This window comes from Dasypus novemcinctus, chromosome 5 (assembly GCF_030445035.2).
Source record: "Dasypus novemcinctus isolate mDasNov1 chromosome 5, mDasNov1.1.hap2, whole genome shotgun sequence".
Taxonomy (NCBI): Eukaryota; Metazoa; Chordata; class Mammalia; order Cingulata; family Dasypodidae; genus Dasypus; species Dasypus novemcinctus.
Window position 1 is genome coordinate 123,152,466 of NC_080677.1, and position 15,869 is coordinate 123,168,334.

Here is a 15,869-nt window from a genome sequence, read left to right on the forward strand (position 1 = left end):
TTCTGGTCCCAATTTGACATAAGAATTTCCAATATACTTTCTTCATGAAAATTATTGTATATGTATGTGATGAAACCTTGTTTCCATTATAATAATTAGGTGCTATTTATAAGAGATGCTCCTTAAATTCAAACACACAAATAAGTTGAAAGTGAAAGGATGGAAAAAATATATATCATGCAAGGAGTCACAAAAAGACAGCTGGGATAACTATACTAATATCAGAGTTATAACAGACTTTAAGTCAAAAAATGTTACAAGGGACAAAGACCATCATTATATATTGATCAAGTGTCAATTAAACAAGAAGACATAATGATTAAAAATACATATACACCTAACAGAAGAGACGTGAAATATATGTAGCAAATATTGATAGATTCAATAACAACTTTTGATAAAGGATAGATCAAATAGAGATAAGATCAATAAGGACATGGAATACTTGAACCAACTACACTTAACAGACATATATAGAACCACTTTACCTGAAGCCAACAGAATACACACTGTTCTCGATTGCACATGGATCATTCTCCAGGATAGACCATATCTTAGGTAGTAAAATATGTTTCAATGTATTCAGAAATATTGAAATCATACAATGTATCTTCTCCAGCCAGAAAACCAGAAAACAATTACAGAGTGAGAAATGGAAAAGTCACCAAAAAAATGTGGAAATTAAATAATGTGCTGTTAAACATCCAATAGGTTAAAGAGGAAATCATAAAGAAAATTGGGAAATATCTTCAAGAGAATTAAAATGAAAGCACAACATATCAAAACTTATGGGATGCAGCAAAGGCAGTGCTGAGAGGGAAATTTATAGTTCCAAGGGCTTACATTTAAAAAGAAGGAAGATGCAAAATCAGAGACCTAACCTCAGAATTGGAGGAACTAGAAAAAGAAGAGTAAACTAAACCCAAAGTGATCAGAAGGAAGGAAATAACAAAGATTAGAGCAGACATGAGTGAAACAGAGAGGAAAAAGTAATAGAGAAGTGTTCTACCCCCATGGCTCCTTTCTCTGGTATTTATTTTATCATCAGAGAAACAAGGAGATGAAATGAGGCAGAATTGACCTGGAAACATCTCCTTGGCCTCTGTCCTTTCTAAGGAACTTACCTTCCAAGCCTGCTGGCATGGGACTGGTAGGGACCCTCCTAGGAGCAGAGAAAAATGGCGACTTTCGTGTGGCTTACCCTGAGCGAAAGCCGTCTGGCCACTGGCACTGTCTTTTGTGTCCAGGGTCCTCTTCCACTTCTATCTGGCAGGAAGCCTTGAGCTCAGAGCCTGACATTGGCTCTTCTACCTGCATCCTGCCTTCTTTGTCAATTCGTTCATGCCTCCCTGTACATTTGGCATAGTGCAGCGAGCAACCTCTGTCACTCGCCCACCACAGAGTCAGCCTGCTTTCAGCTTTGGAAGATAGCTGTCATGGCATTTCTGGCCCAAGTCCACTCTGGTGTCTTCACCATGCTCTTTTTGTTTGTTTGTTTTTTACATGGATTGTTATATCATTTATTTATTTATTTTTTATTTTTTATTGTCTTTTTTTTAAAAGATACACAGAGCACAAAAAATGTTACATTAAAAAATATAAGAAGTTCCCATATAACCTACACCCCAACCCCCCCACTTCTCCCACATCATCAACCTCTTTCATAATTGTGGCACATTCATTGCATTTGGTGAATACATTTGGAGCACTGCTGCACCGCATGGATTATAGTTTACGTTGTAGTTTACACTCTCCCCCAGTCCATTCAGTGGGTTACGGCAGGATATATAATATCCAGCATCTGTCCCTGTAATATCATTTAAGACAACTCCATGTCCTGAAAATGCCCCCACATCTCATTTCTTCTTCCCTCTCCCTGCCTACAGCAACTAACGTGGCCACTGTCTCCACATCAGTGATATAATTTCTTCCATTGCTAGAGGCATGACAGTTCTATAATAGAATACTAGTAAGTCCACTCTAATCCATATTTTATTCTTCCATCCTGTGGATCCTGCGATGGTGATGTCCACTCCACCTCTATATCAAGAGGGGTCTTAAATCCTACATGGCTGATGGAAGTGATTCTCCTCCTTGCAGTTGTAGGCACTCTCACTTCCCTGGTATGGTGATTGACCATCTTCACCTCCTTGTTAGCTGACTGGGTAAGTCCAACAAATCAGAGAGTAGGTGTTGCAACTCTGCTGAGGCTCAGGGCCCAGCTGGCACATGGCCAGTCCAGAGATTCAAGTCTTCTGAGTATACACCAACCCCAGTGCCAATCATAGGTTCAGTAAAAGTGACAGAAGAGGCATGTGTAAAAAGGTCAAAGACCTAAATATAAGAGCCAAGACATAAAGACCTTGGAAAACAACATAGGGAAGTACCTACAGGAACTTGTAATGGGAAATGGCTTCATGAACTTCACACCCAAAGCACGAAGAATGAAAGAAAAAATAGATAAATGGGACCTCCTCAAAATTAAAGCCTTTTGCACCTCAAAGGAGTTTGTCAAGAAAGTGAAAAGACCAGCCTACCCAATGGGAGAAAATATTTGGTAACTATATATCTGATAGAAGACTAATATCCTGCATATATAAAGAAATTCTGTATCTCGAAAATAAAAAGACAACCAACCCATGTAAAAAATGGACAAGAGATTTGAACAAACACTTCTCCAAAGAAGAAATACAAATGGCTAAAAAGCACATGAAAAGATGCTCAAAAACACTAGCTTTACGGAAATGCAAATCAAAACTACAATGAGATACCATTTTACTTCTATTAGACTGGCAGCTATTAAAAAAACAGAGGACTACAAGTGTTGGAGAGGATGTGGAGGAACCAGAACCCTCACCCACTGCTGGTGGGAATGCAGAAGGATCCAGCCATTCTGGAGGACAGTTTGGCACTTCTTCAAAAAACAAGCTATAGATTTGCCATATGACCCAGCAATTCCACTGCTAGGTATATACCCAGAAGAACTGAAAACGCCCTTGTTTTCAGAACCAATATATGCACATTAATATCCATAGCAGCATTATTCACTATTGCCAAAAGTTGGAATCAACCCAAATGCCCATCAACGGATGAATGGATAAACCAAATGTGGTATATACATACAATGGAATACTACTCAGCTGTAAGAAGGAATATAGTACTAATACATGGGATAACATGGATGAATCTTGAGAACCTTATGTTGAGTGGAGCAAGTCAGGCATTGAAGGACAAATACTACATGACCTCTCGGATATGAAATAAGCAAACCAAGCTGTCTCAGAGAGCTAGAGACTGGAAGATAGACTTACAGGAAATGAAGGGGAGAGGAAGGTTGTGAGCTGATGTCTACATGGGTGAAATCTATGATAAAGTGGAGGTAAGTAGCTGTGCAGAGATGGGGGGAGGACTGGGGGGCCATGCTCTTTTTATTGGCAGAGGAGCCCTGCCTCTTTTCCTTGGATGCTTAGTCCTGCCTGGGGGCCTAGGTCATCACTTTGTTCCTCCTATGCATCCTCAGAGGCATGGAGACAGCCTACCAGCTCTTGGCCTGGCACACTGGCAGGGCCAATGGCAGCCTTGACAAGACAAGGAAGCTGGCCCTCAGGCCCACTCTGGTAGTGGCAGTGACAGCTGTGCTCAGCATGGTCCAGTTTCTGAACACTGCCTAGCCCCCATGCTGTGAAAACTTTAGAGGTGCTCATTCATCAGTTGCCTCCCTCTAGGAACAACTTCAAGATTGTGCTCCTCTCAGATATTCACTTGGCCCCACAGTGGGCAGGACCAAGTAGAGATTTTCATGAGGATAGTGAACATGCTAGAATGAGATGTCACAGTGATCATGTGTGACATTTCCAATTCAGAAGTCTTGGTCCCATGGATGATGGTTGCTCCCTTGGGCCAGCTTCACTCATGCCTGGCACCTACTTCCTCATGGGCAACCACAAGTACTGCACATCAGATGTCTCCAATTGGTTTGCACTGCACATCCCTACAAATTGAGACCTTTCACAACAAGAATGTGAGGATTTTTGCCACAGGGGCCCAAAGGGGTGATGGTGAAATTGAAGACTGGGTCTGCTTGGCTGGTGTGGATGATATCGAAACAGACATTATGCAGTACTCTGGCCATGACATGGATCTCCTCAAAGTCCTGGAGGGCTGCAGCCCATGTCACACCACCATCTTGCTGGCTCACCAGTCTCTGGCTGCCAAGAGAGCCCTCCAGGCTCAGAGAGATATTAACCTCATCCTTTCTGGGCACATGCATGTTGGGCAAATCTTCCCCTTGAACATGGTGATCCATGTCCTGTACCCTTTCTTTGCTGGCCTCTACCAAGTGGCCCAGACCTCCTTTGTGTATGTCAGCCCAGGTCCAGCCTACTATGGGATACCCATGGGGAGGTGGGCAGAGAGGAGATTATGCAGCTCTTCCTGTGGCTGTCTCCCTGAGGGCCCGTTCTCTGCTGTTGCCCTTCACCCTCTCCTTCCCTTTTCACAGTGGTTTCTGCATTACCCCCTCCAAGTATTTCTTGCCCAGTCTTGTCCACACACTATTGATCATAAGCCTGGTTTGTAGTGATTTCTGGGGCAGCTGCCTGGCAAATTCAGACTGGTTAATTCTTTAGATGACCAGTGCTTTTTCACATACACTTGTGAGGCTACTAAGGTCAAATATATAGAACATGCATATATTTTCCAGATGGTATGACATGAGTCCCTCCTCCTGTGCAGAGCTCTTAGGGATGAACCCAAATGAGGGGTCACTTTATAGGAAATAGGAAAGGAACAGGAACATTTTCCTCTTGGTGTTTTAAAACCATCTTTAGGACTTAGGATTTTTTCCAGAAGCATTGTTCCAGAGCCTTTCTGGGAAGGGAGCCATGTTGCTGAGTAATTTGGGAGAGCAGGCAAGATGGAGGTCCCTCTGGCTACTGGAGAAAAATGGTATCTTTTCCCACCTGGCCCTCTCAGAGATGCCTTTACTGAAGGCATTAGCAAAATCCACTGAAGGGCAGGGCTCATACTGTGCCAGGTTTTGGGTGATGCTAACTGTTTGTTCTCTTGGGCCTTGGGGTGGGGGAGAGGTGGAAAGAAATGTAAGCCACATGGTAGGTGATGGCAATGATACTGATGCTTAGACAATCAGGGTTGTTTTGGGGGGGAGGAGGTGTGATCCTTACCATTTTTTAAATATAATTCTTTTTTTAAAAAAAGAAACTTAGATTACATAAATGTTACACAAAAAATATAGGGGACTCCCATATGCCCTGTTCCCTAACCTTTCTACATTTTCCCACAACAACAACCTCCTTCAGTAGTGTGGTACATTTGCCACAATTGATGAACACCTCTTGGAGCATTGCCACTAAGCAATGATTATAGTTTACATTGTAGTTTACACTCTCTCCCATACATTTTTGCAGGTTATTAAAAGATATGCAGTTGTCTGTATCTGTCATTGCAATGTCATTCAGTTTAACTCCCAAGTCCCCAAAATGCCCCAGATTACATGTATTTTTTCCTCTCCCTCCCCTCAGAACCTCCAGTGGCCACCGCCTCCACATTCATAATAAAAGTTCTTCCATTGCTAGGTTCAGAACAAGTCTACAGAAGAACAACTATAAGTCTACTCCAGTCCATCAATGATTCCCCAATCCTGAGGATTCTGAGATGGTGATGCCCACTCCACCTCTAATTGAGAGAAGGCTTAAATCCCATGGGGCAGATGAATGGGACTTTCTTGCTTGTAGCTGTGGACTCTCTCTGTTCCCTGAGATGGTCGTTGTCAGTCATCATCTCCTTGTCAGTTGTCCTGGGTAAACTGGAAAGTAGATGTTGCAACTCTATTTAGATTCAGGGCCCAACTGGTACATGGGCAGCCCAAAGTCTCTTGGATATACTCCTATCAACTCTAGTACTAACTATAGGTTCAGATAGAAGGGGCAGCAGAGCCATATGTAGGGAAACCACAACTGAGTCCCACTCTGTCACACTAGTAAGTATAAATTCCAAAGTAGGGCCCACTGGCAGGGCACCAAACACCTGAGCTATATGCCCTACCTATAGTGTCTGGATGTGTCCAGAACCCTCAGGAGCCCTGCTATTTGAGGTAATATTTACTCTGGCAGTCAACGAGTTCCTGCTGAGGCATGTATAAGCATAATCTCTGAAATGACCTTCCAACTCACTTTGAAGTCTCTTAACCATATAAACTCACTTGACTTTACCCTTTCCTCCTTTTGGTCAAGGTCTTTTTCCAAGTGCATTGCTAGTTGGTGTTTGGTAGTAATCCCTAGGTGCCAAGGAGGCTTATCCCCAGGAATCATGTCCCATGCTGGGGGGAAGGCAATGCATTCACATGCTAAATTTTGGCTTAGAGAGAGGCCACATTTGAACAACAAGGAGGCTTTCTGGAAGTAACTCTTAGATGCCATATAATACTAGGCTAAGTTTCAGTTTCAAGAGTAAAAGTTCATAAGCACAGTCATCACAATCAAGGGCCCATCAATGGCCCATCCTCCTTCAGCAGTCCCTGCCCCTATACTCAGGGAATTCTTGTTGTCCAATTAGAAAATGTCGCACAGCTCTCCAGGATGGAAATTCAACATTTCCACCCACTGTGACATTGCCTTATGAACACTTTAACACATTCATATGCCTTATAGGTATGGCCCAGGTGAACCTTCTCCCATGCATTCCCCATCTCTGATACCCTGCACCAATGATCCTCCCCTGCCACAGTTGTAATCCTTCTGCGAGCCAAAACTTCTTCAAATTTGAAGCCAACAATAACTTACCACAACTAATAAGAAAATGATATAATAACGATGATTTTAAAATTAATGAATAGGTACGTGAATGTGACTCAAACAATTGGGTTCCCACCTACCACATGGGAGGTCCGTGGTTTGGTTCCTGGTGCCTCCTAAAGAAGACAGAGTGTTGGCATGATGGGCATGCAAGGCAAGTTGACACAACAGAATGATGCAACAAGGGATATAAGAAGAAAAATATGAGAGACACAAAGCAGGGAGCAGAGCTTCCCAGTGCCTCCTAAAAATGATGAGCAGGATGGTGAGCAGGCATGGTGAGCTGATGTGACAAGATGACACAACAAGGGACACAAGAGAAAAAACAATGAGAGACACAACAAAGCAGGGAATGGAGGTGGCTAAAACAATTAGGTGTATCCCCTCCCACATTGGAGGTCCTGGGTTTGGTTCCTGGTGCCCCTAAAGAAACAAAGAAGATGAATAGACACACAAGTGCAAACAATGAGGGGGAGGAAGAGATTAATAAATAAAATAAATCTTTTTTAAAAATAACAAAATACAAAAATTTTTTTAAGTTTGAAATAATATAAAATATTAAAAATTTCAACATTATGTCTTTCATCACTGTAAGATCTGTTGTCTTGTACGTAAAGTGACATTTCCTTCCATTTATTTGCCCAATGTCTTATTTTTTTCATTTTGCCTTCAAGGAAGCTTTAGGTTACAGAAAAGTCACATACAGAATATAGGTGATTCCCACATACACAACATTCTCTCCCTTTTTCCTTTTCCTGTATTAACATTTTACATGTGGATTGTACTTTTGTTATAATTGATGTACAAATACTGAAACATTGCTACTAACCATGGGCAATGATTTACTTTATGGTTTACATTTTGGACCATATACTTTTATATATTTTGGTGAAGTTTGACATCGTCTGTATCTATCCTTGCAGGATCACGTAGAACAATTCCATCACCCCAATAACGTCCGATGTTCCATCTATTCTATTCCTCCCTCCTTCTTCCCTCAGGACCCACAGTAACCACCAAGATTAACTCACTGAAGGATGGGATTCATAGTTACTTGCAACAACATTGAGGGCTTAACATATTGGCCTGTTCTTTCCTATCAGGCATTGCCTATGCTCTCAAGAGATTCCTGCCCCTCTATTTAAAATCATAGTAGGACTCCCCAGGATGGGAGCTCAGGACATTCCTGTTCATTATGTGAGTCTCCGGTCCTGATACAACACACTATGACAAGATGAACACTACCTCCTCCTTAGAAGCTGTCCCCAGGTATGACCTGTGCCACATGCCCCACACATCCAACACCTTAAACCAGTTGCCCTCCCCTGCCATATCTGCCAAAAAAACATTCCCAGCATTGTAGTTTCAACCACATACTCACAAATCCCCAAAGTTCACCTGCTCCCTCCCCCACCCCTGTTCCCCCCCAACCCTACCCGTCCCCACTGACCAGCACAGCACAGCCCAACAGCATCACTGCACAACTGTCATGCCCATCCACTGCACAACTACTCCCTTCCACCTTATCATAGATTTTGCCCACATGGGCACTGACTCACAACTTTCTTCTCCCTTTTTGTCTCCTGTAAACCTATTTTCCAGATTCTAGCTCTGTGAGCCTGCTAAATTTGCTTAATTCATATCAGTGAGGTCATGTAATATTTGTCCTTCAGTGCCTGGCTTGCTTCACTCAGCATAAGGTCTTTAAGATCCATCCACAACATCTGGGTGAGGTAATTAGGGACAGGCTGGTTTTCCCCACATTAAAATAAAGAAAAGTGAGGTAAAGCATTGGCAATATGACAAGGCATGTGGGTGATTCAGGGCTAGAAGCCAAGTCTTCTACCTGACAGTGAAATTGTTCTTTCCATTGTCTGAGGGTTAAGAATCTGCATTTATTACAAGTGAGGGCAGGGCTCAAACGCAGTTAATTTTGTAAAGAGAACAAACAAGAGCCTGAATCATCTTTCAAAATGATCTGCTTAAGGCTGATTTCAATTTATCCGCAATGACATGGACCTGGGCCTGGAAGGGAGTTGGCTAGTTTCTTTGTAGGATGTCTGTTAATATTTGAAGAGTAGTCAGGACACTGGAATCCCACCCCCCCACCCTAGGTCCAGGTCTAGTTTTGGGGGAGAAGCTGGGAATTTCATTCTTTACCAAAGGGGAAGTTGAGGCTTGGATGGGGAGTGGCAGGGCTTGCCCTGGCTGTGGAATGCTGAGACAGTTCTTCCTACTGGAGCATTCAACCAACCTGCCTGACCCCGAAAGAGCTGCCCTTGGGCTCTGGCCACAGAATGATAGAGCCCTGTCTGCTGAACTGCAGGCCCACAGAACGAGAGTCAGGGTGACAGTGTCCAGAGGTAAGTGGCCCTTTAACCCTGGTTTGGAAATGTCCACTCCTGTTAGGAAAAACCTTACCGCATTGTCTGAGAAGACTGAGGACCTGATCCTGGTGTTGATGTTCTTGTGATTAAGACTCTTTCTTCAACAGGAAGCAGGGGCATGCTCTGAATAGAGAAGCCCGCCCTGTGGCTTACTAGATGGGCAAGTGACTTGACCTTGTTGAGCCTCCGTTTTCTTCACCCATAAAAAGGGAATAGTAATTGTCTACCTCAAGATTGTTTTGTTGAGAGGGTATTGAGAATTGGAGAATGAGTTGCACATGGTGAACTGCATGCAGAAAGCACTCAATAGCCTGTTATGTTAATTTTTAAACATTACTTTGGCGCTTGCTGAGGCGCTGTTTCCTGTAAATCTAGGGCACAGGTGCCCAGGGAATTTATGGAGCAGTCAGTCCTGGGGAATGTGTGTGGGCAGCATGCTGCATGCTGCCCGGGCCAGTAGATTTGTCAGAGCAGCAGCTGCTGGGGGTTTGCTTTCCCCGGCCTGTGTACATGTCTCCTGTGCACACTCTGCTGGCCAGAGGCCATTTCCTCCCTGTTCACTGGTATATAGTGGGGTACCGGGGAGATCCTGGAGAGCACTCCTTCCTGTTCGCTAGTAGCCAAGGTATTTGACAGTGGGTCATCCTGCCAAGTTTAAAATGTGTTTTTGTATCAAGATTTCAGTGGTTCCCCTATTCCTTGCCACCCACCCCCACCTTTTGTTTAATCATCCCTAAAGCCAACAATAAGTTTGTAGTGAAATAGTAGACTTTCAGAACCAGGAAGGGATCCTGGAGGAGCTTTTTGTAAAACACATTAATGCATGGTGGGATTGTCAGAGGGGGAGTTGCCTCACCCAGTTCAGCAGCCCAGAGCCCACGTTCCCTGACCCCCTGCCCCATGCTCCCTCCTCCATGGCACCACGCAATGCTCGCCACCCCTTCTGGCCCCAGCCAGTGCACTCACTTTTTCATGACCTGATTCCATTTTTCGGATCATTCTTCTTGGTTCTTCATTTCTCTTTTGTTTTAAATTATTCTAGACAAGGCATGTTGGACAGGCCTTGCCACTCTGCACTGGAGTTGGTAACACATGATTCTCTTGCTATACTTATTTCATGGGTTTCTTGACTTTTAATCTTTCTCATCAGTCTCCTGAGCTTAAATGAGATTAGCTCTCCTAAAGTCCTATTTTTTTCTTGCATCTTTGCCTCCTATCTTTCTCTTGAATGCCATCATTTCCTGGTCTTGTATACTCTTCATTCATCCACTCTAAAGTCCTTGTTTGAGTGATATAACAGAAATAAAGCAGGTCCAGCCTATGAATCCAAGAAACATCTGTCAACACCCTTCTCATATGTGGTTTGTATTCCCTGACCTGGTGAAAGATTCCCAGCAGAAATTTATCCATTAATGTCCTGATCTTGCCCTGTTGGCAGTTCTCCATGGCAACTTTTGTCCCTCTGCTTCCAGTTCTTTACCCCTTTATCTTCTTTGTTTTGTTTGTTTGTGGCTTGGGAGAGGTAATAAGAAACATTTGCTCAAAATAAAATAAGCATTGCAATTTCATTTTAGTTTTCTTTTTTTAATCCATTAAATCAAGTTAAAGTGAAATTTAATGTTTTTTTAATTAAAGATAGCATGTATATTGCTCCTATTGATTGTAGTTTAGAGCTACTATAGCAGGCAACTCAACATGTATATTGCCAAGACTTCAAAACTAAAGCACATTACCTTTAATATAGCCTGTGCAAAAATGCAAGCTTACTTTATATCCAAATATGCCTAGAAAGCCAATTGAGAAATATAAACTCTATAGGCTTTGGATATTCAGGGAGGATGCAAGCCAAATGTTTCAAGCATACCTGAAATGTGGGGGGTTTGTGTTAAAAGCTGACTTGGAATGTAGGGGATATGAGTTAACTCAAGCCAACCTGGAATCTGGGGGATATGTGTTAAATCAAGCTTACCTGGAGGAAATAACCTATCTAATACTCAGATAAAACACTTGAAGAAACTAACAAAAAGTCCTTTTGCATACAAGCATCGTTTGACTCCCCACTCTTATTTCCTCTGTATAAAAGGGACCCAAAAATTTTATTTGGTGCTTGGTTTTTATTAGGACAGGAGTCTGCCAGGTCTGGCTGGTCAAAATAAGCCATCTTCCTTCTTAGAAAAAATAAATAAATAAATAAATAAATAAAGATAGCATTTATAGTATGAAACTAATGTTATAAAATTAATCTCAGTAAATTAATCTTTCTGCCATCCATTCCAAACACACATCCTTCTTTTTTCTTCTTTTGTTTTAAACTTTTATTATGGAAATTTTTATATTTTCATAGAGTAGAGAGAACAGCATACTAAATCCCTGTACATTCAGCATCTGGCTTCAACATTTGGAACCACTCTGCTGTTCTTTCTCATCTTCCCACACCCCACACTCTTTTTCTTTCTTTCTTTTTTTTTTTTTTTGTGGCAAATCCTTGAAAACATATAATTTCATTTGAAAATACTTCAGCATGTATCCTTTTTGTAAAAAGCATAACCAAAGTACCACTGCCCTAGCTTGCTAAAGGCTGCCAATGCAAAATACCAGAAATGGATCGGCTTTTATAATGGAAATTTATTAGGGTAAAAATAGTTCCAAGGCTGTGAAAATGTCCAAATCAAGGCATCATCAAGAGAGACTATCTCAACAAAGGTCAGCTGCTGGCTGTCCTGGACTCTGCACTTCTCCTCTGGACTCACTTTCTCCCTGAGCTGCAGGTGATCAGGCATAAGGCTCATTTCTCGGCCTTCGGAATCCTCTCTCTCTCAGCCTTTGGGTTGCAGGCAATCCCAGAGTCTTTCTCACATAGCAGGGTAAAGTGGAGGCTCTCTTTCCCTGTGTGTCTCTACATGTTTCTTCCATTTATAAAGGACTGCAGCAACAGGGCTGAGACCCACCCTGGGTCACACCTCACTGAAGTACTTCAACTGACTTCAGTCCAATCAAAGGGTCCCACACCCACAGGAATGGATTGATGCCAAGAATATGATCTTTTCTGGGATTCACAAAAAACTCCAAACTGTCACAAACACCATCGTATCCAGAAAAAGAAACATTGCTTCTTTAATAACATCTAATACCCAGTTCATGTTCAGTTTTTCCTGATTATCTCAATTACCTTGTTTTATAGTACTTCTGTTTGAAACACAATCTGAAAACAAGGTCCATATGTACACATCTCTTAAGTCTATGATAATTCCTCACCCCCACCCTCCCTTATTTTATGTCATTTATTTTTTCACATTACCCAGGTTTAGATTTGCAGTGTTGATTAGCATGCTTCTCTACCACTTCTATGTCTTGTAAAGCGGAAATCAGAGCTAAACCTGGATTAGATACAAGTTCAACTTTTTTTCTTTTTGGTAAGAAGGCTTTGTAGGTGGTGCTGAGCACTAACGATTGCACCCATCCAATTGGATCATGTTGCTTTTAGTGATGCTAAGCATGACCATTGGGTTCAGGTGTGGCCACCATGATCACTTCTCTATACCCTTCCTCACCATCTTTTCATCTCATGCTTTAGTAGTCACTGAGTCATTGTTGCACTAGTGTTTGCAAAATGTTGCCCTTTAAATTCTATTGTTTCTCCTGCATTTATTAGTTGTGGTTCTTGAACAAAATACTTTCCCTATCAACCATTTAGTTTTTATTTTTAGGTCTGTGTAGTGAAGGCAAATTAATTAGATGCTGTATACTTCTCCTGTATTTATCAGGTGTTAGAATAATTTATTGCCCTAGCAACCTCCAGTGATGACCAACATGTTTTTCTTTTATATTTTTTGGAGTGGGGGGAAGGTTGCTGTATTATGATTTTACATATTTTTTATATATCTCCCATGCTTCAATCCATTAAAATGATAAAAATCTTTTGGTGTACAAATTATCCCATGTTTGGCCAGTTGGAGTCCCTTCATGGCTTCCACTATATTTTGATGTTGCCCTAATAGTGTTTGATAGTACATATCTGTTCCAGACCTGGATTAAATAATTTCTCAAAGAAATCCCTGGCTCCTTTTTATGGGAAATATTTAGAGACCACAATATAGGTGTTAGAGGAGTTGATTGCCACTGGTAGTATTATTCCTAAGCTGTTTCAGTGAGTATTGCTATGGAAATATATATATATATATATATTCTTTCAAGGAGAAAAACAAGCCATAAGTTTTTACTAGTAGTTCCAATTAAATAGATTACAGAGTTTTTGCTTAACTTTCTTTGATTTTGTTTCTCTTTTACACTGAAAATTTTGATTCCTAACAATCTGACAGAACTTAGTTACTTTATCCTACTACACATATTAAAGGTTCAAAATAATAACTCCAATATTATTACTAAGATTAAGCTTACCAGATGCAGTTTTTTCCCTTTAATGCATTTTAAGATTAAGTTTCTGTATATATTTTTTTATTTTAATTTTAATTTTTTTAAAAGATTTATTTTTTATTTCTCTCTCCTTCCCATTCCCCCCACCCCTACCCCATTGTCTGCTCTCTGAGTCCATTCACTGTGTATGTTCTTCTGTGTCTGCTTGGATTCTTGTCAGTGGCACCAGGAATCTGTGTCTCCTTTTATTGCATCATCTTGCTGTGTTAGCTCTCCGTGCAGCACCACTCCTGGGCAGGCTGTACTTTTGTAGCATGGGGCAGCTCTCCTTACGGGGCACACTCCTTGCACGTGGGGCTCCCCTACATGGGGGACACTCCTGCATGGCACGGCACTCCTTGCATGCATCAGCACTGTGACTGGGCCAGCTCACCAGGGTTTGAACCCTGCAGCTCCCATGTGGTAGGCAGATGCCCTATCAGTTGAGGCAAATCTGCTTCCCTTCTTTATTTTTAAAGAAGTTTTAGATTATATAAAAGTTATATCAAAAATAGAGGGGATTCCCATATACCCCACCTCCTCCTCCTCTCACACTCTCTCCTATTAACATCTTTCATTAATGTGGTACACTTGTTACAGTTGATGAACACATGTTGAAGCTTTGCTACTAACCATGGTCTATAGTTTACATTATGGTTTACACTTTGTACCACACAATTTTATTGGTTTTAACAACATGTATAATTGCCTGTAGCCATCATTGCAATAACATGCAGAACAATTCCAATGTCCCAAAAATGCCCCATGTTACACTTATTCTTCCCTCTTCCTCCCCTTAGAAACACTGGTGACCCTTGTCTTTATATCGGTATTAAAAATTCTTCCATTACTAGAATAATAATATCTACTTTGGTCCATAGTTGCATTCCCTCCTTACATATGTTCATTCCTCAGTCTTGAGGATTTGGGGATGGTGATGCCAACTCTGATTCTGATTGAGAAGGGGCTTAGATCCCATGGGGCAGATGGATGGAAATATCTTGCTTGCAGTTTTAGAAACTCTCTGTTTTGGGGAATGGATGTTGTCCATCATCATCCTTTTGTTGGTTGTCCTGGATAAGTCCGATGAACTGGAGAGGAGGTGTTGGCTACAACTGCTGAGATTCAGAGCTCAACCGTCATATGAACTGACCAAAGATTCAAGTATCTGGAGCATATGTTTAATGGGTATAGTGCTGATATTTGGTTCAAATAAAAAGAACAGAAGAACCATGTGTAGGAAAATTATAAATGAGTCTAACTTTGATATGCTGGGGTGATAGGTTATCATGTATTCCAACATAAGGCCCTCCAACAGGGTGCCAATTTCCTGGGGTTGTTTGCCCTGTCTATAGTGTCCAGATGTCTCTAGAACCCTTAAGAATTATTTTTATCCTTCAAATAAATACAGTCAAAACACTACTGCAAAGTCACTTAAAATAATTCTTCACTCTGTTAAGTTTGTTTTAATTTTTTAAAAATTGTTGATATATATTTAGATTTAATTGTTTTCTAAACTATGCACTTCTTTCTGATGTGAAGGGGAATTAAATCTATAAATATCCATGAATCCATGAGGATTGGCACCTGGTCCAAAACCATGTTCTTGTTTCTCCTCTCTTCTGCTGTTTTCCTTCCTCTTTCAATGTAATTTGCAGTCTTTATCCCTTTTTTTTTTTTTTGACTGGTGAAAAAAATTGTTTGGAACAAGATAAGCAGACATGAAGTAAATTTATAAAAATAGAATGCTTAAACTATAGCAGGTCATCCACAAAGTCCTCCACATCCATAACTGATTTTCACCATTCCCTGAGCTTGTTTTGCTGCTTCCTCAGCTATCTGGTGTAATTTGTGATTCTGTATAACACCTGATATTGTAAAGGCTCTGAGTTCTGGCTTAATCAAAGTTTTTTTTTTTCTAGTCAAGTGAAATATTCTCTCAGTTCTGTGCACTGAAGAATCAGAGAAGCCCACAGTGTGTAAACACCCTTCCACCCCCTCCCGTCCCCTCAGTCCCTCTTCCCTCAAACCTAGGGTGCTAGCAAGCTAGGAGGATGGGGTCTCTGCCATTATAAAGCAGATAAGATTGTGGCAGGAATTCCTGAGCCTCCTGGGTCTCTGGGTCTCTGGGCCAAGTTGAAAGGATGTGTAAATTGTGTAGGGTGCAGGGGGTGGAGAACCATTGAGTAGATTTGTACCAGAGTTATAGGGGGGACCTGAAGACAGATCATCTGCTCATAAGCATCATGAGCCATAA

The 15,869-nt window shown here is 41.5% G+C and overlaps 1 protein-coding gene and 1 pseudogene across 1 annotated transcript in view; both read left to right on the plus strand.

The window, feature by feature from the left end:
* The first annotated feature begins 1,178 nt into the window (after positions 1 to 1,178).
* Positions 1,179 to 4,628, plus strand: LOC101445152 (transmembrane protein with metallophosphoesterase domain-like; annotated as a pseudogene).
* A 4,368-nt stretch (positions 4,629 to 8,996) lies between these two features.
* Positions 8,997 to 15,869, plus strand: part of PIP (prolactin induced protein) — a 40,612-nt gene continuing 33,739 nt past the window's right edge. Inside the window, exon 1 of the mRNA XM_004474152.5 lies at positions 8,997 to 9,175. Within this exon, the coding sequence (XP_004474209.3) occupies positions 9,028 to 9,175 (148 nt within the window). The 5' untranslated portion in view covers positions 8,997 to 9,027. The remainder of the gene's footprint in view (positions 9,176 to 15,869) is intronic.